The sequence below is a fragment of the Hirundo rustica genome, chromosome 17, assembly GCF_015227805.2.
Source record: "Hirundo rustica isolate bHirRus1 chromosome 17, bHirRus1.pri.v3, whole genome shotgun sequence".
In the NCBI taxonomy this organism is placed as follows: Eukaryota; Metazoa; Chordata; class Aves; order Passeriformes; family Hirundinidae; genus Hirundo; species Hirundo rustica.
The window spans coordinates 405,403-425,994 of record NC_053466.1 but is presented as its reverse complement, the minus strand read 5'-3'; the positions used below and the strand labels follow the sequence as shown (position 1 = coordinate 425,994).

General features: G+C 45.4%; 1 protein-coding gene across 3 annotated transcripts in view; it reads left to right on the top strand.

Annotated features, from left to right (window-relative positions):
• Positions 1–670: 670 nt before the first annotated feature.
• ADGRD1 (adhesion G protein-coupled receptor D1) overlaps positions 671–20,592 on the top strand; it is a 123,566-nt gene continuing 103,644 nt past the window's right edge. The window contains exons 1-9 of one of the 3 annotated variants that reach the window (XM_040080979.2): positions 1,495–1,578; positions 1,658–1,694; positions 4,595–4,678; positions 7,782–7,877; positions 10,534–10,656; positions 12,887–13,066; positions 14,216–14,470; positions 18,266–18,330; positions 19,107–19,259. In XM_040080979.2, the coding sequence (XP_039936913.1) occupies positions 1,510–1,578; positions 1,658–1,694; positions 4,595–4,678; positions 7,782–7,877; positions 10,534–10,656; positions 12,887–13,066; positions 14,216–14,470; positions 18,266–18,330; positions 19,107–19,259 (1,062 nt within the window). In that variant the 5' untranslated portion in view covers positions 1,495–1,509. Of the gene's footprint in view, positions 1,579–1,657; positions 1,695–4,594; positions 4,679–7,781; positions 7,878–10,533; positions 10,657–12,098; positions 12,150–12,886; positions 13,067–14,215; positions 14,471–18,265; positions 18,331–19,106; positions 19,260–20,592 lie in introns of those variants that run through there. The other 2 variants (XM_040080977.1, XM_040080978.1) reach the window with 2 other exon arrangements.

Genomic DNA, 20,592 nt, shown 5'->3' with positions numbered 1-20,592 from the left:
CTTATAAAAATACTTACATGTAATCATTTTTATTAAAATAAGTAAAGTGGCAGATGCAGAAGTTTTTTCTCAGATTTGTGCAACTCTGAGGGAACTGGTGAAATAGGCACAGCCTCAGTTTCCCCTGCTGGGTACGGATGGAGTAACCCCAGTCCCTCAGAGTGCCACGGGAATTAAATCAGCGTTTTTAAAGCTTTCTTCGGACAGAAGCACGACCTGTGCTTTTTCTGTAGAGAGATGTCAGCTTTCCTTGGGGGGTTCCTCTTGTTTTTCTGAGGGGTTTGAGCTGTGGGCAGGCGCCCCCAAATAAACACCCACAAACACCCTCAAACAAGCACCCACCAACAAACAACTCCTCCAAATAAACACACACAAACACCCCCAAACAAACACACACAAACACCCTCAAACAAGCACCCACCAACAAACAACTCCCCCAAATAAACACACACAAACAAACACCCTCAAACAAGCACACACCAACAAACAACTCCCCCCAAATAGCCCCAAAGAAATACACACACCCCCCCAAACACACACACAAACACCCCCCAAAAAACACACACACACACACACAAACACCCCCAAACACACACAAACACCCCCCAAAACACACACACACACACACAAACACCCCCAATCAGACACACACCGTCCCCAGGTGTGGCTGGGGGCAGCTCTCCCCTCCGTGCCGCTCCCGGCTCCGCTCCCCCCGGGCCCTGCTGCTCCGGGACGCGCGGAGGAGAAGCGGCAGCGGGATAGAAATGGGTATAAATAGATATAAACAGAAATAAAGAGAGGACAGAGCTGGAGCAGAAGCGTGACCTCAGCGGGCTCTCGTCCCAGAAGGGTCTGGGCTGGAGGTGCGAACTGAGCGGGACGGGACGGGACGGGCGGGACTTCGCGGCTCTTTTCGGCTCGATTCAGCCCATTTCGGCTCCTTTCAGCTCGTTCCAGCCCATTTCGACTCCTTTCAGCTCATTTTCAGCCCATTTCGGTTCCTTTCAGCTCGTTTCAGCTCATTTTCAGCCCATTTCGGCTCCTTTCAGCCCATCTGGGCTCCTCTGAGCCCGTTTCGGAGCGAACAGGGAGTTTTCCGTCCTGCTGCTCTCAGGAATTGCCTTTCCCTGCCAGCACGGCTCCAGCTGCCTCCGGACCTCCGACACCGGGAGAGGAATCGCGGGGGAAAGTTGCGAACAAGAGCTTTTCTGCTCGGCACAGATCGGAATAGAAGCGTTTGACTTCTTTCACGGAGCAACTTGGCGGCTTGGTGCACATTTCTGTGAATTCTCCTCCGGTCACGGTAGTTTTTCGGAGTTAAATGAAGATATCGAAGGGTGAAGCGGGAAAACACTACTTGGAGTGTCTGGAAGGATATTTTGCCATCACTGAAGGAAGGGCTTTTTGAACCTGCGTGGAAAATGTCCTTTTTGATACCAGAAGTCACAAAGGAAAATTTATGATTGAAATCTTGCAGGAATAAACTGCACTTTTAACCTTAAATAGACCATGCAGAGTTTGCTGTCTCTACTCTGTTGCCATTATTCTTTGCTGATTTTATTTCAGCAAAAATATCAGGTCAGTATTGAGGTGTGCTTGGGTTCCTCTTTGCAAGTTTTGCCTCACCGTGTCTCATTCTGTAATGTTTTATGTGCAGGTGTACGGAAACCATTCCCAGCTACCCAAACACCCAGGTAAGGAATGCTCTGCTTATATTTTATGACAACGTACTTAAAATATTTATTTGCTTTTTTAAAAAAAAAAATTTAAAAATCCTTAGTAGCCCCAAAGAAACTGAGCTCTCATGTTTAGTGTCAGCTCTGTATTAGAGGTGTAATGGTCCAAAGGATGAGGCGGTCCCAGTCACTGTGCGTTCAGTAGTGCCCGCTGGATGTTCTGAATAGAAACACATTGGGAGAGGAATGGCTTGCGTTGGATATGTGTAACTTGTTTGCCATCGCTTTCCTTGAGTGTAACTTTCTGAATCAGATCTCCACACAGACTGTTTTCTTTTTTCCCCTCGATGTTCATTTCAGTTTTCGATTCGATGATTTCAGTTGGATGTGCCAGTTTGTACACTTCGCAGCGCTCTGGCGTGCCTTCAGTCCCTCTCCCCTCCTCCCCTCCTTCACGCTTGGGTTTAAATCAGCTACAGAGCAGATTAAGGATTTCTCATCTGTTTCCAATGTAAAAAACCCTCAGAGCTCGTAAGGGTTTGTGTGTGTAACTGCAGGATTCTTCTCTTTATATAAATAGTTTAACCTCAAGCCTCACGGTGGTGTACAAGCGCAGTTTAGCTGCGTTACCCGTCCATGCGCGGCTCTGTGCTTTTCAGTTTTAACCACATGGAATAATTCTCAAGTGGAACACAGCGATGGGGAGAGGCCACGTCTGTTAAGGGAGTAGCTTCAGCCTGATTAATTGTCTTTTGCTCCCCCTTCGCTCCAAACCGAGCGGAGCAGTCCCGTTTGCCCCGACGCGGGTCCCCGGCCCGTGGCGCCGGCGCAGGCAGCCCCGCTGGCCCGGGGGAGTTCCCCTGCTCTGTGGGGCAGGCTGCGTGGGACAGGATGCTCTGTGGGGCAGGCTGCTGTGTGGAACAGGCTCCTGTGGGGCAGGCGGCTGCGTGGGGCAGGCTTCTGCGTGGGACAGGATGCTCTGTGGGGCAGGCTGCTGTGTGGGGCAGGCTGTGTGGAACAGGCTCCTGTGGGGCAGGCTCCTGTGGGGCAGGCTGTGTGGAGCCATCCCCCCGGGGGTCTGCCTGCCTTCGGGCCAGGCTGCAGCAGCCCTGGGCTCTCCCGAGCGGGGTCCGTGCCTCTGGAAAGGCTTTGGCACTCCGGGCAAGGCGTGTTTGCTTGCAGAGCTCTCGGCTGAGTTCGGGATGCCTGGAATGCTGAGATGATGTTCTGTGTGTGCTGCTGTGGGTCCCTGTCCCCCGAGGCTGGCGGTGACCTCGTCCTTGCATTGCCAGCTGTGCCCTTCTCTGCTCCCAGGGAGATGGAGAACCACAGAACCCAGAACCCTACATTTCCAGGAGACATCCCCACCTCATCTGCCTGCGCTCTCTTCCCTCCTGGAGGGAAAACCTCTATGACAACGGCAAACATTTAGTTAGGTGGGCTAAGAATAGATCCTGAATTAATGAATCCAATTATGAATCATTTGTTAGATATCTCTGGTATAGTTGACTTTGGAAGCAAGTCTGAGTAGTTCTCGTATCCCCACAAGGCGCAGAACTTTGAGTTCTGTTTCCTCAGACCTGCAATTGCTTGTTGAGAAGTTTGGCGATTTTATCAACTTTGCACTCAAAATAAAAAGATAAATGTTAGGATCCCATCTGTGTCTCAGCTCAAGCTGTACCATGAGGATGGAGGCAGTCAAAGTGTCCTCCAGGGTGGGTTTAACAAACTTTCCTCTGTCGGCTTCACACCTCAGCCTCTGGAAAGGTTGCTTGGGAACGAAAAATGATTGTGGGGCAGAGAAGAGGAGATACGGTGTGAGAGCAATCCTTCTGTCTTTGTCTCTGTTATCCTTTGTGTCGTCCCCACCTCTCCCCCCAAAGAAAAGTGCCTCAGACTAGTAGGAAGATGTGCCATGATGGTGCATTCATGGAAAAACTTCTGTATGTCTGAATCAGCTCACCCAAACTTTCTTACCTGTAGGGCATGCTAAATTTATTTCGTCACATCTGATTAAATTAATTGGTTTGAAAATAAAGGGTTTCTTGTAGCTAGTAAGACAGTAAGAAATTAAAATTCATGTTTTTCTACACTATTAATGCTCTACCCTTAAAATAGAATTGTTATTTCAACAGAAGATTTGGTTGTTTTGGGCAGCCTGCTTCTGGTTGAGTTCAAGTGACCCCATGTCCCCAAATTTGTTCCAACTCTGGTCAGTCAGGCTGTGCAGACAGGAATGCCACTGGAGACCTGCAGGTGTTGGCCTTTCTCAGCTTCTCCACCTGTTGCTGAGGAGAATTTAATGACGGAAACCCAAATGTTTCCATCAGCCCCAAAGGGCTGTTCTGGTTTTGGGGGGGCTGGAGAAGGTTCTGGAGGAAGAGCTAGTGCCAGATGGGGAGGTGAGAGCTCTTCCACCTGAGCTCTTCTCTCAGGAAAATCGAACTCCTTGGATGCCTCCCGTTACCTCTGGAGGAAGCAGGAGCTGTGATATTCGCTGTAGAGGCTGAGCGCTCCCTCGTGCGTTCCCATCCCAGGGCTTTGGGCTGTCCACGCGCTCAAAGTCTCAGTAAAATCTGGAATTACTCTGCAATTACTCCTCAGCTGTTACTTCAGTGAGTGCTGCCAGATACAGAGCAGAGATTTAGTCAGAGATCGTTATACATTTTAAGTGCATTTAAAATGAAAATCAGTTGGGATTTAAAAGCAGGATTTCTGCAGTGCTCAATCAGTGATAGGGCTTTAATCTGCTCTGCTGCTTTGATTTATGGTCTCGCTTGTGTGCCACACTTGATTTACATAAAATATTTCAGTTTACTTAACCTTTTGACATCTTTTATGATTACTTTCTGTGGAGACTTGTTACATACCTTGTTGGTCTTTTATTTAACAATCTTTTAACCTGTGTTTCTTGAAAGGGTTCAAAGTCCTGGCATCAGCTTCCCATTACTGGCCATTGGAGGATGTGGATGGAATTCACGAGTTTCGGGATACAAATGGAGGTAGACAGAGCATTCCCTGACAATGACAATAGCACAGCTCTCTGTGCCTGGCTGGGACTAGAAGGGGCAGCAGGAGAAGAAGGGTTAACTTTTGTAGCTCAGATGTTGGGATTTTTTTCCCAGTTAATGCTTTTCCAGGGCTCCAATATCCAAATGATGTTGCATTTGTATTTTTATGGAGCATTCTCCGAGGTTTTATGGGCTGTCTGTGCATTGCTGAGGTTATAAAGAGAAAAGGTTTACGACCCAAAGAGTCATTGAAATCACATTGTTATTAGTTGCTTGGGTACATGCACAGCATGCTCTGGTACCCTCGGGGTCTGAGATCTCTGGCTCTGCCAGCAGGGAAGATTTCTCTGTCCCTTTGATTTTGGGAGGAGTTAAATGCCCAAGCTCCTCTTGCACTTTTGAACATTGCATCTACAGAAAAGTGTAAGCTCTCAGCTGCATACCACCTCTCACTCATTTTTATCTGCCTTTGGGTGTTTCCTTAAGAGCAGTATTGCAGCATGAGTTCATATTAATTCGATTCTTTTTCCAGCTGGGCAGACTCAGGGGGGATTTGCTGAGGTGAAGCTGTCCCTGACGCTCAGTCTGGAGCTGGGCTGTGGGGTCTGGAGGGAATGGCCCTGGAGGGCTTTTCCAGGGGTGTGTGGCTGGTGCAGGAGGGAGCTCCCTGTGCCCCTCTGCGCCCCTCTGCGCCTCTCCCAGGGCTGTCCCTTCCCCGTGGAACGCTCAGCTGAGCTCTGCCTCCCTCCCAGCCCAGAGGTCCCTCAGTGATGCCACACGAGCCGTTTGCTCTCTGCTGGCACTCGGGCAGGTCCGGGCTGTGCTGGTGTGAATTCCCAGCGTTCCACACACGAAGTCTGCCGGGTGCTCCCCAAAACGTGTGCCAAAGTGGCAATATCCATCTCTGCTCCTGAGCGGGGAAAGGGATCTATAAATATCTAAATCCCTTTATTGGGGAGGTGCTCAAGTATTTTAAGCCTGAACTTTGACCTATCTTTCCACAAAATTTCTAGGAGGAATGAAATTGCCTGACCAGAAATATATCTGGGCAATATTCTGCTTCCATTAGGAGCTGATGGCAGCATTCCCACTGCCTTCAATAGAATAATAATTTGGCTTACAGAACTTGCCACAGAAGTTCTCTCAAAGTGTGTTAAAGCAATTTTCTGAGCCTGGACTTCACGTGGTTTCAAAATGAGTCAAGTGCTGCATATCTAGCACTGTTCTGGCAATCCCCTTACAAGAAAGTTGTTTTGAAAGTGCTTAGAAATTATAAATAATATATATATACACACACATAAAACATATCTTCCATATAGAATATATGTTATACATTAAAAATCATATATATGTTATATCTGTTATATATGATGTATACAAATATATTATAAATATACATACATATATGCACAAACATTTAGATATACACAGCTCTTGGAAAAGGATAATTGATGTTAGATTGTTTTTCAAATTTAGTTTAATTTTATTTCAGCAAAATTCAGAACTATTTTCAGTATCTTGGAAGAGAGACAGCAGAGCAGATGAGGTTCCTGATCCTACAAACCTTCCCTTGCAGGAAAGGGACTGGCTCACTGAGCAATCCCTTTTGACTCCTGCTATGACACGGTGTTAAAGAAATTTATAAATGAGCCAGCTGCAGGACTTTGCTGAAAAACATTGGTGGATTTTGTCTTACAATTACTTGTAGGGGATATATCAGTAGCCAGAGGATTTTGTGCAGTGCTGAGTTCTCTCTTCAGCGTTGCTCTGGATGGCTCAAATTCCTCTCAGCTGCTTAGATTGTGCCTTATCAGACACGGATATTATTTCAGCTGCCTCCAGCAGAGGTTTTATGTATCTGATATTTCACTTTGATATACAAGGAAAGTGCTGTTTATTGTTGTAATCTACTCCAGGTGACAACGTGCTTGGTTTTGGTTCCATTCTGGTTACACAACTCTTCTGTTTATTGCAGTCTTTCTTGTTTTCCACTCGTCATATCATGCAATTATTTTCATTCCATGTTTCTCCTCTTAAATCCTTGAAGCATCATAATCTGTCTGTCATGTTAATCCATTTTATTTGTTGAAGTCATTGTGTGTGAAGCCAGATTTATATCTCTCAAAGCATTCGTGTGGTGAGAGAGTGTCAGCAAATTAACGCTTTGGAAATCTCAGCACTAGAAGCAATTGAAGGGAAACAATCAGCTCAAAATATACCAAATAAAAAGAAAGTGGCCATGCTCAGGTTTTTCATCTGTCCCCTAGTTTTCCATGCATTTTTATCTGGAGGTTTTTGTGAGTGGTTTTCCTTTCCTAAGAGCATTTGTGGTTTTTGTTCTGTGAGCTCAGTTGGTCTAAATCCCAAATCAATGTCTCTCCATCTATTTTCATGGGGTTTTCATCAGGCTTTATTTGCCTGCCCAGGGCAAACAATTACAGTGTGCAAGATACAGTTAAATTTTCAAAATCAGAAAAAAACAGAGAATAAAACTTCATTGTCAAACATAAAAACGTTGTAGGTTTTCTCATATTTGGATGGAGTTTCTTGTATTTTGATTTGTGCCCACTGCTCTGATCTGCTCACTGGGTACAAATAAGGAGGGCCTGGCACATCTCTCCATCTCCAGCTGAGAATTTTTACAAATTGGTCGAAGCCCTGAGCCCTCGGCTCTCTCAGCCTCTCCTGGCCTTGCTCCAGGGTGTCCACGTCACTTCCCTGGGGAGCCAAAACTGGACATGGGCCTTGGGCTGCCAGAGCTCCTGCACCATGATAATGAGATTTATTATACATGCAGAGACCCTTGTCAACAGGAATAAAAACCTCAGAGCATTTCATAGCCCTTCATCTGCAGCTGGATTTTTTACAGGTTTTTTTCTTCTCGGTAACTGGGAAGAAAACTTTCTCTTGGTGGCATGCATTCCCCGAGCAGGTGCAGCTCCTCAGGAGCGCTGGTGAGGTAAATGGAGCGCTGACTCCTCACCAAACCCGTGATTTGTGCTGTGCTGAGAGATATGAACTGGCCGCTTCATTACTGGTGGTGTTTATTCATTGTTTTGCTTATTTGCTGATTTTCTTTTGTTGTTCCACCCAGCTCTAAGAATCCACAACTTCACTGTGCTCCCTTCCCATAACTCTACCTTTGTAAATACCAATGACTCTGCCTACTCTAACTTCTCTGCAACTGTAGGTGAGGAATCACTCGTTTTTTTGTTCTGCATTTCTCAGGCGTGGATGGTTCTTGTAGCATTGGATTCAGAGTTAACTCTGAGTTCTGGTTCAAGTGGTTGTGCAGTAAAAGTGGTATTATTATTATTATTATTATTAATTATTATTATTATTGTTATTTCACTGTCATACATTCTTGGAAAAGCCCCTGCAATGTTACCTGGATTGCTGCAATTCTGGGAGAGGCATTCCCATGGGAATCCCAGGGGAGGATGAGCCCCAGGCATCCTCCAAAACCTAAAAAATTTCTTTTAGGCTGAAAAGAAACAGAGATGATATTGTAGAGGAACAAACAAGAATAAACAGGTTTATTTTTTTCTTGTCTTTCAAGGCTAAAATGGAAAAGAAGCTCTCTGGTTTTCACTATTTTATAATAATTTTTAGGGGACATGTTAATAAAGGAAAATGCAAGCGGATTTGCAAAGCCTGGAAGTGAGATGTTGTCAGTCAGGACAACTTTGGTTAACACAGTGGTTTATTTTGGGGGTTTTTTGTTGGGTTTTTGTGTTGTTGTGTTGGGGTTTGTTTTGTTTTGTTTTGTTTCTGTTTCTGTTTGTTTGTGGGTTTTTTGGTTTTTTGTGGGGTTTTTTGGGGTTTTTGTTTGGTGGGTTTTGTTGTTGTTGGGGGGGGTTTTTTTGTGTGTGTGTGTTTTGGGGTTTGGTTTTTTTTCTTTTTTTTTTTTTTTTGTGAAACAGATCTCTCTCTATATGTGCTTTTATTTAATTGTTTTTTTAACACCCACACATTAGGAGATGAAAGGAAGAACAGAAAATGACAGCTCCCAGGCAGGAACCTGGCAGACTGGAAGCCAGTCACAGCTCCAGCAGCTCCAAGTCCCTCAATTTCAGTAATTACATTTGTGCTGTGTGGGTGCAATTGAAATAAGACCTCGTGCCCGCTTTACCTTGGGCATCAACTCCCATCAAACTGTCAGAAAACCTGACCTAAGGAGAAGGATGGAAAGGGTAAAGCTGTCACTTGGGCTGCTCAGATAGTAAGAATTTTATATTGGAATACTAAACCCAGTGGTTTTTTTTACTCTCTAATAGTCAGAATATGCTGGCAAATGGGAACTCTAATGATGAACTTCAAATGACCCTAATTCCTTTCAGTCCCCTCTTATCTGCTTTATAGACCATTTGCATAGTTCTCACATAATAAAATGTGTTCAATATGAATATTATAGAGAGTGACACCAGTGGCAAAGGAAGTGCTGTGGGAACAGAAATGCCTTCCTTAGCTTATGGCAATTTTCCTGGAGAGATGAATTTATAATTCAGGTGCCTTGAGAAGAACTTAGAAATGCTTGATTTACTCCACAGCACACACACATATATTTGGAAGAAACTGAATTTTATCTGTCAGCTGGAGGCAGGACTTGATGGCTTCCTCCTCAAAGGGGAGGGGAAGGTACCTGAAAAGTGATATTTAAATAAGGATTTGGGATGAGCTAAGAGAACATTGAAACTTGCATTCACTCAGGAAAGGAAAATGTCTTGTCACTGCTGGAGCTCCCTCGGAGCAGCTCTTCTCAGCGTTTCCCAGAAGAAATTACGAAGAAGGGTCTTAAACCCAGGGTTCTGAATTTCAGAGTCCTTGCAGAAATGCCATCCCAGAAGTGGTGACAGGAAATGCCACGTTCTGTCTGCTCAGAAACAGACAATTCAGTGTTCGCTGCCCTGGGCAGTGCAGGCATCTTTACCAGCAGAACGCTTTGATGCTGGCGTTTGTTGTGATTTCCTATTGTTTCTATTTCCTTGCTGCAATCAGGCAGGACAAACGAGAACAGCTCCCCATCATCATCTGCCAGCTGCACTCTCAGACCTTCGCGAGGCTCCTGCAGTTAACAAACACCAGGTTTTGTCGTGCTAAGGGATTCACGTGCTTTAGCTGGTAGCAGATGAATCGACAGCGCTTTTCTTTGGGAGGGAACGCAGACAATCACAAATAAATTAGTCATTATCCCCGTCAGACAAAGAGACTGCCTTTCCAAATGCCAAGGAACCACAGCAAAGGATGATCTATTTCTGAAAGGAGATCTGTTTCTGTCCTGTGAGCGTACCTTGCCAAGGAAATTTCTGAGTAATTTTTTTAGTGAAAAGCAAGGTTTGATCACCAACTTGCCCTTTAAAAAAAATAAACAAAGAGATGCTATTTTGTTACATTTTAATTGGTTTAAGAATGTCTTTACTAGCCCAGCCTAGCAGTAAGACACCTCTAGGAAGTGTCTGGCATTCAAAACCCTGGGAAGCATGAAGTTTACTCAGATCACTTTAAAATAATAATTTTTGGTGTATGGATTCTGTCAAAGAGCCTTAGTTAACCACAGAGCTGAGTGGATATGAGTGTAATATTTACAAACCTGAAACAAAAGCGGTATCTGTGTGGTCTTTAAAAATACCACAAACCACGGACAAAAGGAAACAAACGAAGAAACTGAACGAACTGAAACTGGCAAACTGAAACAAACAACACCAAATAGAAAAACAAACACAAAAAGTAACAAAACCATATAGCTGGAGCAAGATAAACATCTGAGCTACAGGAGTCTGATAAATTGTGATTTCAGGAAGTTTTCCTTTATGTGAATGTTAAACCGGGTTTTGCTTTTGCTTCAGATATTGTAGAAGGGATGGTGAACAAAGGAATTTACGTCACTGAAAAGAAAGGGGTCACCTTCCTCTTCTTTGGAAGCTATCGGAATTCTTGCATTAGTAATCCAGAGGCTTGTGGGCCTGAAGGTGAGAAATTCATTAATTATGATTGACTTTTCTTTTGCTGTCAAATTATGTTATTCAATAATCATTGTTTCTTTCCTCCCTGGAATGAAATCTAAAAATCAGGCTTGACACTTTATTGACTTTTGAAACAATTGAGCGTTGATTGCTGAAAATTTAGTCTTTTCTAACTGCAATTTAATCAGAACTGATCACCAGCTACTGAGATTCAGTGTGGCCTCTTTGCAGGAGTGGGCTTGGGGTTTTTAGATTTCTCTCATGAGATAAGAAAACTTTTAGGTCTCTGGTGTTATGGAATCCATTTGTCCTCACAGATGCTGAAATCCCTTCGTTCTGTTTCTCTTCCCTTTCTCTTGGGGTAGGATCACAAAGTGAAAGGTCTGATGGGTGTGGATGGCAGAGGATGATGGAAATTGTGTGTGACAGCCAAACCAAACATTTGCCTGGTCAGTCACACAGGGCATTCACTAGAGGTCCACAGTTCCATGGAGATGGAAGGTTCCATAGGAAATGCTGGCTTTCTCTGAGCTCCAGCAGTCCCAAAATTGAGCAGCATTGTTGACATTGAATTTTCTTGCTTTCATTGATTTGTGCCATCCTTCAGATGGGTAACATGGCTTGAAATAGGATCACTTCAGTTTGAGCTGCTGGAGAACTTTGCAAGCGCTCCGAGGGCAGCAGGAGCACGCTGTTACCTGAGAGCGAGAAAAGGGGGTTCAGCACCCTGCTGTAGGTGTGGCTTGGGATACCTGCTGCATCTTTTCATACTTTCTTTAATGCCACTGGGAAATAAAAATGGGAAGTCATATTCTTTCAACATCTGCAGTATAACATGACAATCAGAATAAATTATTTTTGTAGAACCAGAGCACTCGCAGTATCTCACAAACATGAAGATTAAAGGCATAAACCATTGAAATGTTCAGTAGATAAAATGTGAGGAGAAGAAATCGGATAAATAATAAACACTAAGTCACTGCAGCAGGTATTAATAAAAGGAAAAAAAAAAAAGGAAAAAAGGCAATGTCCTTTTTCTAAAGAACATGTGTGTGTTTTTTTCAAATCAAATGCACCTGTGGTGAGGGTAAAGTGAAATTTATTCCAGCTGCTGCAGCTTAACCATGCCCTTGATGTGTTTGTGAGAAAGTGGTGTCAAGCACACTTAACCAGGGAATGCCTTTGGGAAAGGTGCTGGGATCTTCCCAGGTGAAATACAATAACCCGTGAAACAAAAATCCCCGTGTTTCTTCTAAGGCTGAATTTCACAACATTTCAGGGCTATTATTTTCACTTGAGAAAACAAATTCTTCCCCCGCTTTGCTCCTTCTCAAGCAATCTTTAAACAATGGTTTTCTGTAAGCATTTTGGGCTCATGGGAGTGGCATTTTCAGTCAAATGAAACGTTTGTGGAAGATGAGAATGTGCAAGAGAATGTTCTCTTATTCCTTGGCTTGGGCTCATTTGGAGAAGCTGTGTGTAATCAACAAAAGCGAAGTGTGAGTGAGGTTTGTTTTGCCACTTGAGTGGCAGTGACTCCTTCTGGGGCAGCCTTTATTAAAGAAAGCCATCTTATGGAAATTACATTTACTCACTAATATGGGGCCTGGAGAGCTGCTCCACTTACAGGATATTAGTGAAATCTACTGTGAACTGAGGAGGATTATTTGTGGATGAAGTTAATCACATGTGCACTTGCGGGATTGGGTTGCATTTTTGGGATAATTCTTTCATTTTTGTGTAGGGGAACACAGAATCTTTCCTGTGGCTCTGCATGTACATCTATCCCTTTATTGTACACTTTGCTTTCAGGAGCTGTTTGTGCACCGAAGGGTGATGACATGCCTAGGAAATTCAGCTGTTAGAGAGGTGTGCTGGGGGAGCTCCAAAGTGGTCCCTGTATTCAATCTGGCTGTGATGGGGTCTGGGGAACCCCAGAAAAAGTGTAGGTGCCTTTTGGAGATCAAAGAACTTTGGTTTTCCCTGAGAGAAGCTGCTCAGGACACAGTGGTCACTGCAGTGTCCTGGGTGTGCTCATGGGATGCAAACCGAAGGGAGGGATTGTTTATTTGGTTTAAACTGCTGGAGCATTGTTGATTTTAAAAATGCTGTCCTGGTTTATGCCAGGAGATGATCTGTCCTCAAAAAGCTCCCCACTCTCTGTATTCTACTCATCGGAAATTTTTAATTGCACTCGTTTTTTTCATTCAAGTCTCCTCCCCCTTGCTTTCCTCAGGAGTCACATTTTCCTTTTTCTGGAAGACTCAAGACCAGCAGGCCAAACTTCTCCCTGCCTCTGGTGGACGAGTAATTTCCAGTGGTTTCAAAATCTGCTCAAATGAAGGTGAAGGCTCCGTGGAATTTTACACCCGTGGCAATGCAATGATGAAGTGGAAAGCAAGCTTTAGTCCACCAGGTAAAGTTTATGTGCTTAAAACAAACCAATTTTCTTCGCTACATTTTTGCTTTGTTCTTGCAGACAGAGGTAGTGAGAAGAGCACAACTTCAGGAAAGAGGAGTGGGTATATAAAAATAGCTACAGACCTCCGTGCTTAAGAATTCTCTTGGTGTGGGGAGGAAGAGATCAAATACAAACCAAAAAGCAGTGATGTATTATAGAACATTTGCCGTCACTAACAGCCCTTGGATCCAGCTGCCAGTGGTGTGTGGAGTGCAGTCCTTATTGACTTCCATGGCTTCATGCATGTTTGGATGGAAACATGAGCAAAGAATGCAGATTAATCCCTGACAGCTCCCAGCGTATCCCAAAGGCTGCTCTCTGCTGAATTCAGGCTTTATTTGGTAACTCTCTAGCTGCTGTTTGGTGCTTTCCCGATTCTGTTTTCTGTTGAGTGTCAGGTTTTCTATGCCAAGCCATAGCATTAATAAACACTTTGGTGTACCACATATCTCACTGCTTCTATCTAAACTGTGTATTGCTGGGGAGCAGTAATACCCACTGACTGGAACAAATTCTGGTCTTCTAGTAATGCTAATGGCATTCAATAAATGTTTTCTTGCCTTAATTTGACTATCTATATGTTGTTAAAATAGGACTCATGGTAGCAGTTTCATAAACATTAATGAATCAGTTCAGAAATCTTCTTTTAAGAGAAAAGCCGCAAACAGCAAGAATAATTCACACGTTCATGGATTATCCAATCCAAGTGAAAATTAATATTATGTTTTCTGCCTCTCAAGCATAACAAGGAAGCTGTGAGAACTTTTGAGTAGTTTATTTGCTTGTTCTCCAGCTCTGGCTGTCTTTGCTGAGATGACTTTTGAGGCAGTAGTGCAGAGACCTCAAATCTTGGCCGGTAGCACTCAGCAGGTGGAATTTATGGAGCTGCAGTGAGCCCAGGTTTGGGCAAAGCTGACAGGAATCCTGCCAAGGCTCCCCCAGGGGGGTAAAGTTGAACGGGCACAGCATCAGCATTCCATAATTCACCTTTAGCACTTCCCAAGCAGCCCCACTGCGGTGCACAAACCAGCAGAGCCGCGTCCAGCGGGAAAGCTGGGAGCGGAGCCGCCTCCGGATCCCGCTGTGACCCCCAGCGCCTTGCAGGTCCCCACTGGACTCACATCCTCTTCACCTGGAAGTGGAGGGAAGGGCTGAAGGTCTACGTCAACGGCACCCTGAGCAGCGCTGACCCCACCGGGAAGGTTTTCTACGACTACGGCGACGGCAGCGCCGGGCTGCTGACGGGGACCGAGGGGGACGCGGCCCGGCGCGCCGTCAACGGCGCCTTCGACGAGTTCATCATCTGGGAGAGGGCCCTGAGCCCCCGCGAGGTGCAGCTGTACTTCACCGCTGCCATCGGTGAGTGTGGGGTTGCCACAGTGCCCTGACACCACTGGGGAGCCCCAGCTGCACAGGGGCTGGCTTAGAAACGCTCAGTGTGCAGGACCTGGGTGTTTACACACACGGGAGAGGGCCCTGTGTAAAACACCCCACGAGGTGCAGCTGTACCTCACCGCTGCCATCGGTGAGTGTGGGGCTGCCACAGCGCCCTGACACCCTTGGGGAGCCCCAGGTGCTGCCCTAGAAACGCCCAGGGTGCAGGACCTGCGTGTGTTTTACGGGTCGCTGTAGCAGCGTGGGGACGGGTGGTGGTTGCTGCTGCCTCTCCCAGAAAAGCTCTTCTGGAGAAGCCGCTGGGGCGGGCACACAGCGGGCGCTCACACAGCACGGCCAGCTCAGCGAGGACAGGCAGGAAGGGTCTCCTGTAAAAGGAGAGGTTTATTTATTTAAAGGTCTCCAGTGGCGTTCATTTTGCAGGCTCACGCCAAAGGTTCCAGGGACAGAAAGACCCAGATCAAAGGGGTTAACTGTGAGGTCAGGAGCCTGTGGTCTGAGCACAGGGATGGGGCAGGGGCAGGGCAAAGGGCCACGACCTGCAGGGGACAGAGGGCAGGACATCAGAGATACCACAGCCCAGGGGAAACAGGGAAAGGAGACGCTCTGAACCAGGGACTGTCTGAACAACAGAGGTGGGCAAGGCCCAGGGCCAATGGAAACAGCAAACTGATTATTTAATTAACACAGCACTGCAGAGCACCCTGGGGAAGCCTCTTTGCTCACCCTAAGCTATGAGGCTTTCCTGAAGCCAGGGGTTGATTCCTCCAGGGAAAAGCCCTAGAAGCTTCCCTTGGAGGCTCTGCACCTTGCTGCTGAACAGAACTTTTAGAGACAGAGAAGTCGGGGTGAATGTCACTGAAATACTCAGCTGTCCTTGGACCTGCAGGCTTTTTCCTCACCTGAATTGATAAAGACATTAACTCATGTTTGCTTGTGCACCAAAAAGAAAGAGATTGGCTGAAAATGTAATAGAAAATGCAAAGAATCAGGAGCAGAACCAAGACAGAACCCAGGCCAGCAAACCCTGTCAGTGCCTCTATGGATCTGCATAACAAACTCTCACTACAGGAAGGGCTGGTGCTGTCAAGTGTGAGTAGCAATCAGAAAACATCCATCCTGGGGATAAAGCCATGGGGCACCTAGAACATTCTGCTTCTCTGGGAGCTTTTACTTCCATTTATTCTTACAAGGTTCCCAAGAGCTAAAGCAATTACACCCGTCCCTGTGGTGCCTTTGAACCCCTGGGAACCATCTTATCACAGAGTTTCTGATGTGTGCCTGGGAATGAGAATGTCAGTGTTTGTCACCTCCAGGTTTGATTACACCAATCAAATACGTACAAAATGCATTTTATAAAAAATTAAAGTACTAGCTAGTTTATGTACTAGCTAGTCACTGAAAAAGAAAACCCTCCACCTATGGATATACAATCAAGGTGTGCGCTTGCCACAAAAAAATTGTAGGAATTTTGCTTAAGGTTTTTTCCTATGAAAGATGTCAAAACTTCTGACTGGGAGAGTATTCATTTGGTAGTCATTTGATACAGGAAATAACTTTAAAATCTTTGAAAATTTTATAAAGCTCTGGTCATGGTGGAAAAAATGCTTTTGTATTTGGCCGCTGTGTCTTTGACAACAATCGAGGGTTACTATAACACTGTCCAGCTCAAAGCTGCCATTAATCACACTCTGATTAATGCAGCTCCAGGAGAATGTTCTGCTGCTAAACTCAAGAGCAGCAGATTTTCAAATTACCCCAATTCATCAATATGTGTGTCCTGTTCCCCTGCCAGGGAAGTATTAAATACATACAGCGTGAGCTTTTTTAAGCCCCTGGATGCTGGTGAGCTCCCAGCACGGCCCCTCTGCCAGACCAGGGTGCTGTGGAACCCTCCTCACTAAAATAAATCCTCGTCAGGGCTCCAGTTCCCCTCCTTCCATCGGGGCTGTGCTTTGGGAAGGAATCACTGGGGCTCCAAATCTCTGATTGCTGCACATCCATGTTTGGAGCTCCCTTCTGAAACCCTGCTGACAGTGCTGGCTCCCCCAATTCTGCTCAACTCCAAACTTTTTAAGAGTTGTGCAGAATTTTGCCTGCACCCCACCTTGAATCCCTGCTGGTTTTTGGGAGGCTGCATAACAAACTCCTTGATTTATACCTTGAGGTGTTCGTGCCGTGAGCTTCTGCAAGTTTACTGCAATTTGCATGGCATTAATTGTTGTGTTGAAGGGTTTTTCCTAAACTCCGAGTTCACAGGTTTTTCAGTGCTATGTGGAACAATCGGAATGCTGTGGAAAATGGATGTATATCCTCTTAATTGAAAGTGGAGCTGGGTGTGTATTTTCTAGGGGCTTAGGAATTCAAATGTAAAGGGATACCAGGTATATACAGGTATATATCTTTTTAATTAGTCAGAAGAATTCCAAGCCAACATTGTTTTAATGTGATCAGGTGTTTTGGAACATTTGAGAAATGTGGCAATTTTATTTTCTATTCGAAATAATAGATTGATTGGATTTTATAAAATTTCCCACTTAATATAAGAAATTAGAAATCCTCAGAGAAAGCAATGGGTATTACAATAGTAACCAACATAGTAAAGGAAGGTTATTATAGCTATTTATTGATTTTGGAGGATTTCTAGCAGGATGAGGTGCTTTGACATAAGAAAATATGACAGCCTGGTTTTTAATTGAATGAATGTTCATGTTCCTTTTGGATCTGTGAGAGAAATGGGTCCATTATGCAGCTAATGTTGGATTGCACTGAGATTCCACGCTCCTGGCAAATAATAACTCTTGCTAAGATGTAGATTAGAAGAAAATTTTATTTCCCTATCACAAATGACTAACAAATCGCCTTGCCCAGAAAGGAATCAATATCTTCAAAATGGAGCAACTGGAAACCATCCAGAAGCGAGTTAATTCCTTCTGTCTTGACAAATTATTTCTGACATGCTCATATGGTCACTTTCAGTGCAGCATTTCCACCCCTGCTCTTTCATTTGAGGGCTCCTCAAATGTTTTGCTGCAAGCAGTGGGAGTATTTCCCCTGGCTTGGAATGGTTTTCAGATATTCAAATAGTACAGATTTTCTGATGTGGAAAAGCCTTTCTGAGCTTGCCTTTGTGGGTGTGATTTTATTTGGCACTTGGACAATTCAGGCTCAAGTTTTGAGTCAGCTTCAGCATCTGGAGATGGGAGCTGAGACTTGAACCTCATTTTTCCAGGGTCTGAATATTCCCAGTCCCAGTTTGGCTCATATACAGAAATAAAACAAGATCTCCCATGAAATCGCCAGAACTGCCCATAGATCATTATTTATTTCTGATAAGACACAGGATTAAAAAAAACCCAAACCCTTAAGAATTACTGTAAATGTTGGGGAAAGAGCTGGAGGAGAAAGATGGATGCCAGTGTCATAACTGTAGAGTTGACTTTCTTTTTTTAATTGAGATATAACACTTGAAATGCGCTGTTTGCAAAGAAAGATTTAAGTATGTAAGACTTAAGCTACTGCAATGCTCATCTGCAATAAGATAATGGAATAAAACTGATGAGAGAATCAGAAAATTAATTTTTTTCAAACAGGGCTGTGTGGCTACTGTACTGCAAATAAATAAAATCCTCAGAACAGCAAATCTTTGCTTTCAGTTAGAACTGATTCAGCCTGAGGTGGGATATATATATAAAATTATGTATCTGATATAAAAAATTCAGATTGGTTAACATCTCATTTGTGTTTGTATTTCCCCAGGTGTGCAAGTTCTGCTTTCTTCAACGCTTCCATGGTCTCTGATGACAACCACTACAAAGCCCGTGGTAGGACAGTGCTCAGAACGCTTTTCCATAATGGCAGAATGTGCATAAATGATGTAGTTACAGACCCTCCCCCTGCTTAATTTTCCTTAATGGTATTTATTTTCATACCTCAATTACTAATGTTTTGGGATATGCATAAGTAGAAGTTTTAGCCACTGTGGGAAGAAGATGGGAACACAAAGGAAATTCATTGTTAAATAAAATAGTTACTATATTAAAAAAGGAAAAAAGTAGCAATTTCTGAAGTATTACTATTAACTTTGAAAATATAGGAGGCTAAAACCAGTTTTGATTATTTTTCCTTTTGTTTCCTTTAAAATTAAAAAAAAAAAAAAAATCCCACCACAATAATAAACTTGGTTTCAATCTGTTTAGTAAAGTACAATGAAAAATAAGAAAATTGATTTTTCATATGGAGAATACAAAAATTGCCTGTTTTAGTGTATTCTCGTGTTCTTGCTCTCTGTGGGGTCAAAGGTCTGTTGGTTTTCTTTCTTCTATCAGCTCTTGTTCACAGAAACTCATGACAGATAGGCTTGAACTGCCAATGAAAAAATTAATCTTTGAATTTTCCCCCTTTTCCTTTTTCCCTTTTCCTTTTTCCCTTTTCCTTTTTCCCTTTTCCTTTTTCCCTTTTCCTTTTTCCCTTTCCCTTTTTCCCTTTCCCTTTTTCCCTTTCCCTTTTTCCCTTTCCCTTTTTCCCTTTTCCCAGATAATTTGGGGTAATTTGGGATAATCTGGGATCGTCACTGCTGGCTGTGTCCGTGTTGTTGCAGGTCCCCAGCGCGTACCAGCCCATCATCTCCGCCCTGAGCCGGGGCAGGGGCAGCTCCCAGGGCCCCAGCTCGGCGCTGGAGCAGCTGCAGAACACGTCCTCCAGCCTGCCCCGGCAGGAGCTGTCAGAGCAAACTGCCCTGAGCCTGGCCCAGGTGAGCTGAGAGCACGCTGCCCTGAGCCTGGCCCACGTGAGCAGGGCTCCCAGGTGAGCTCAGAGCAAACTGCCCTGAGCCTGGCCCAGGTGAGCAGGGCTCCCAGGTGAGCAGGGCTCCCAGGTGAGCAGGGCTCCCAGGTGAGCCTGGCCCAGGTGAGCAGGGCTCCCAGGTGAGCCTGGCCCAGGTGAGCGGGGCTCCCAGGTGAGCTGAGAGCACACTGCCCTGAGCCTGGCCCAGGTGAGCGGGGCTCCCAGGTGAGCCTGGCCCAGGTGAGCAGGGCTCCCAGGTGAGCAGGGCTCCCAGGTGAGCCTGGCCCAGGTGAGCAGGGCTCCCAGGTGAGCGGGGCTCCCAGGTGAGCCTGGCCCAGGTGAGCAGGGCTCCCAGGTGAGCAGGGCTCCCAGGTGAGTGGGGCTCCCAGGTGAGCAGGGCTCCCAGGTGAGCCTGGCCCAGGTGAGCGGGGCTCCCAGGTGAGCAGGGCTCCCAGGTGAGCAGGGCTCCCAGGTGAGTGGGGCTCCCAGGTGAGCAGGGCTCCCAGGTGAGCCTGGCCCAGGTGAGTGGGGCTCCCAGGTGAGTGGGGCTCCCAGGTGAGCAGGGCTCCCAGGTGAGCCCGGCCTTTCTGCAGTGCCCGTGGTGCCCGGCGCAGCTCCGGGCGCTCTGGCTCGCCGCACGCACCACGTGTGGAAAGAGCTGCAGGGAGCAGCAGGCGTCGAGCAGCAACCAGAGAACTGAAATGAGGTATTACTCGTGCCTTTGGACCCATCATCAGCAAGGAAAGGCATTGAGGGGCTGGATCTCTTCTCCCACATAGCGAGGACAGGAAGAAATAGCCTCAAGCGGTGCCAGGGGAGACTTGAGTTGGATTTTAGGGAAAACGTCTCCCTGAAAGGGTTGTCAAGCCCTGGAACAGCCTGCCCAGGGGAGTGGTGGAGTCGTTGTCTCCACTGAAATGGGTTCAAGGAATTTATTCTGTTCAAGCTAATGCACAGAGGGGGAAAGGCAAGCAGGTGTTATCTGCAGTGTGAGCTGACAGCAAGGGGCCTGTGCCCATAACGTAAAATTAGCGTTCTGGAAAGTGATGGGCATCTAATTCCCTGATTTCAGCAAGCTGTGAAGCCATTATTGCCGGAATCAGCTCTGGCCTCACTGCTGATTGTCCCCCTAAGCCTGAGAGTAATTCCAGAGTGACAAGGGCGCTTTACTCAGACAAAAAAACACAAATAAAACTTCTGAAAACGACAGGGACAGCAATTGAGAGATTGTGTTAAAAGCTTAGTATTTGCAAACTCTAAAGCTTGGATTTCATGGATCACAGTTTAATATACAGCAAGAG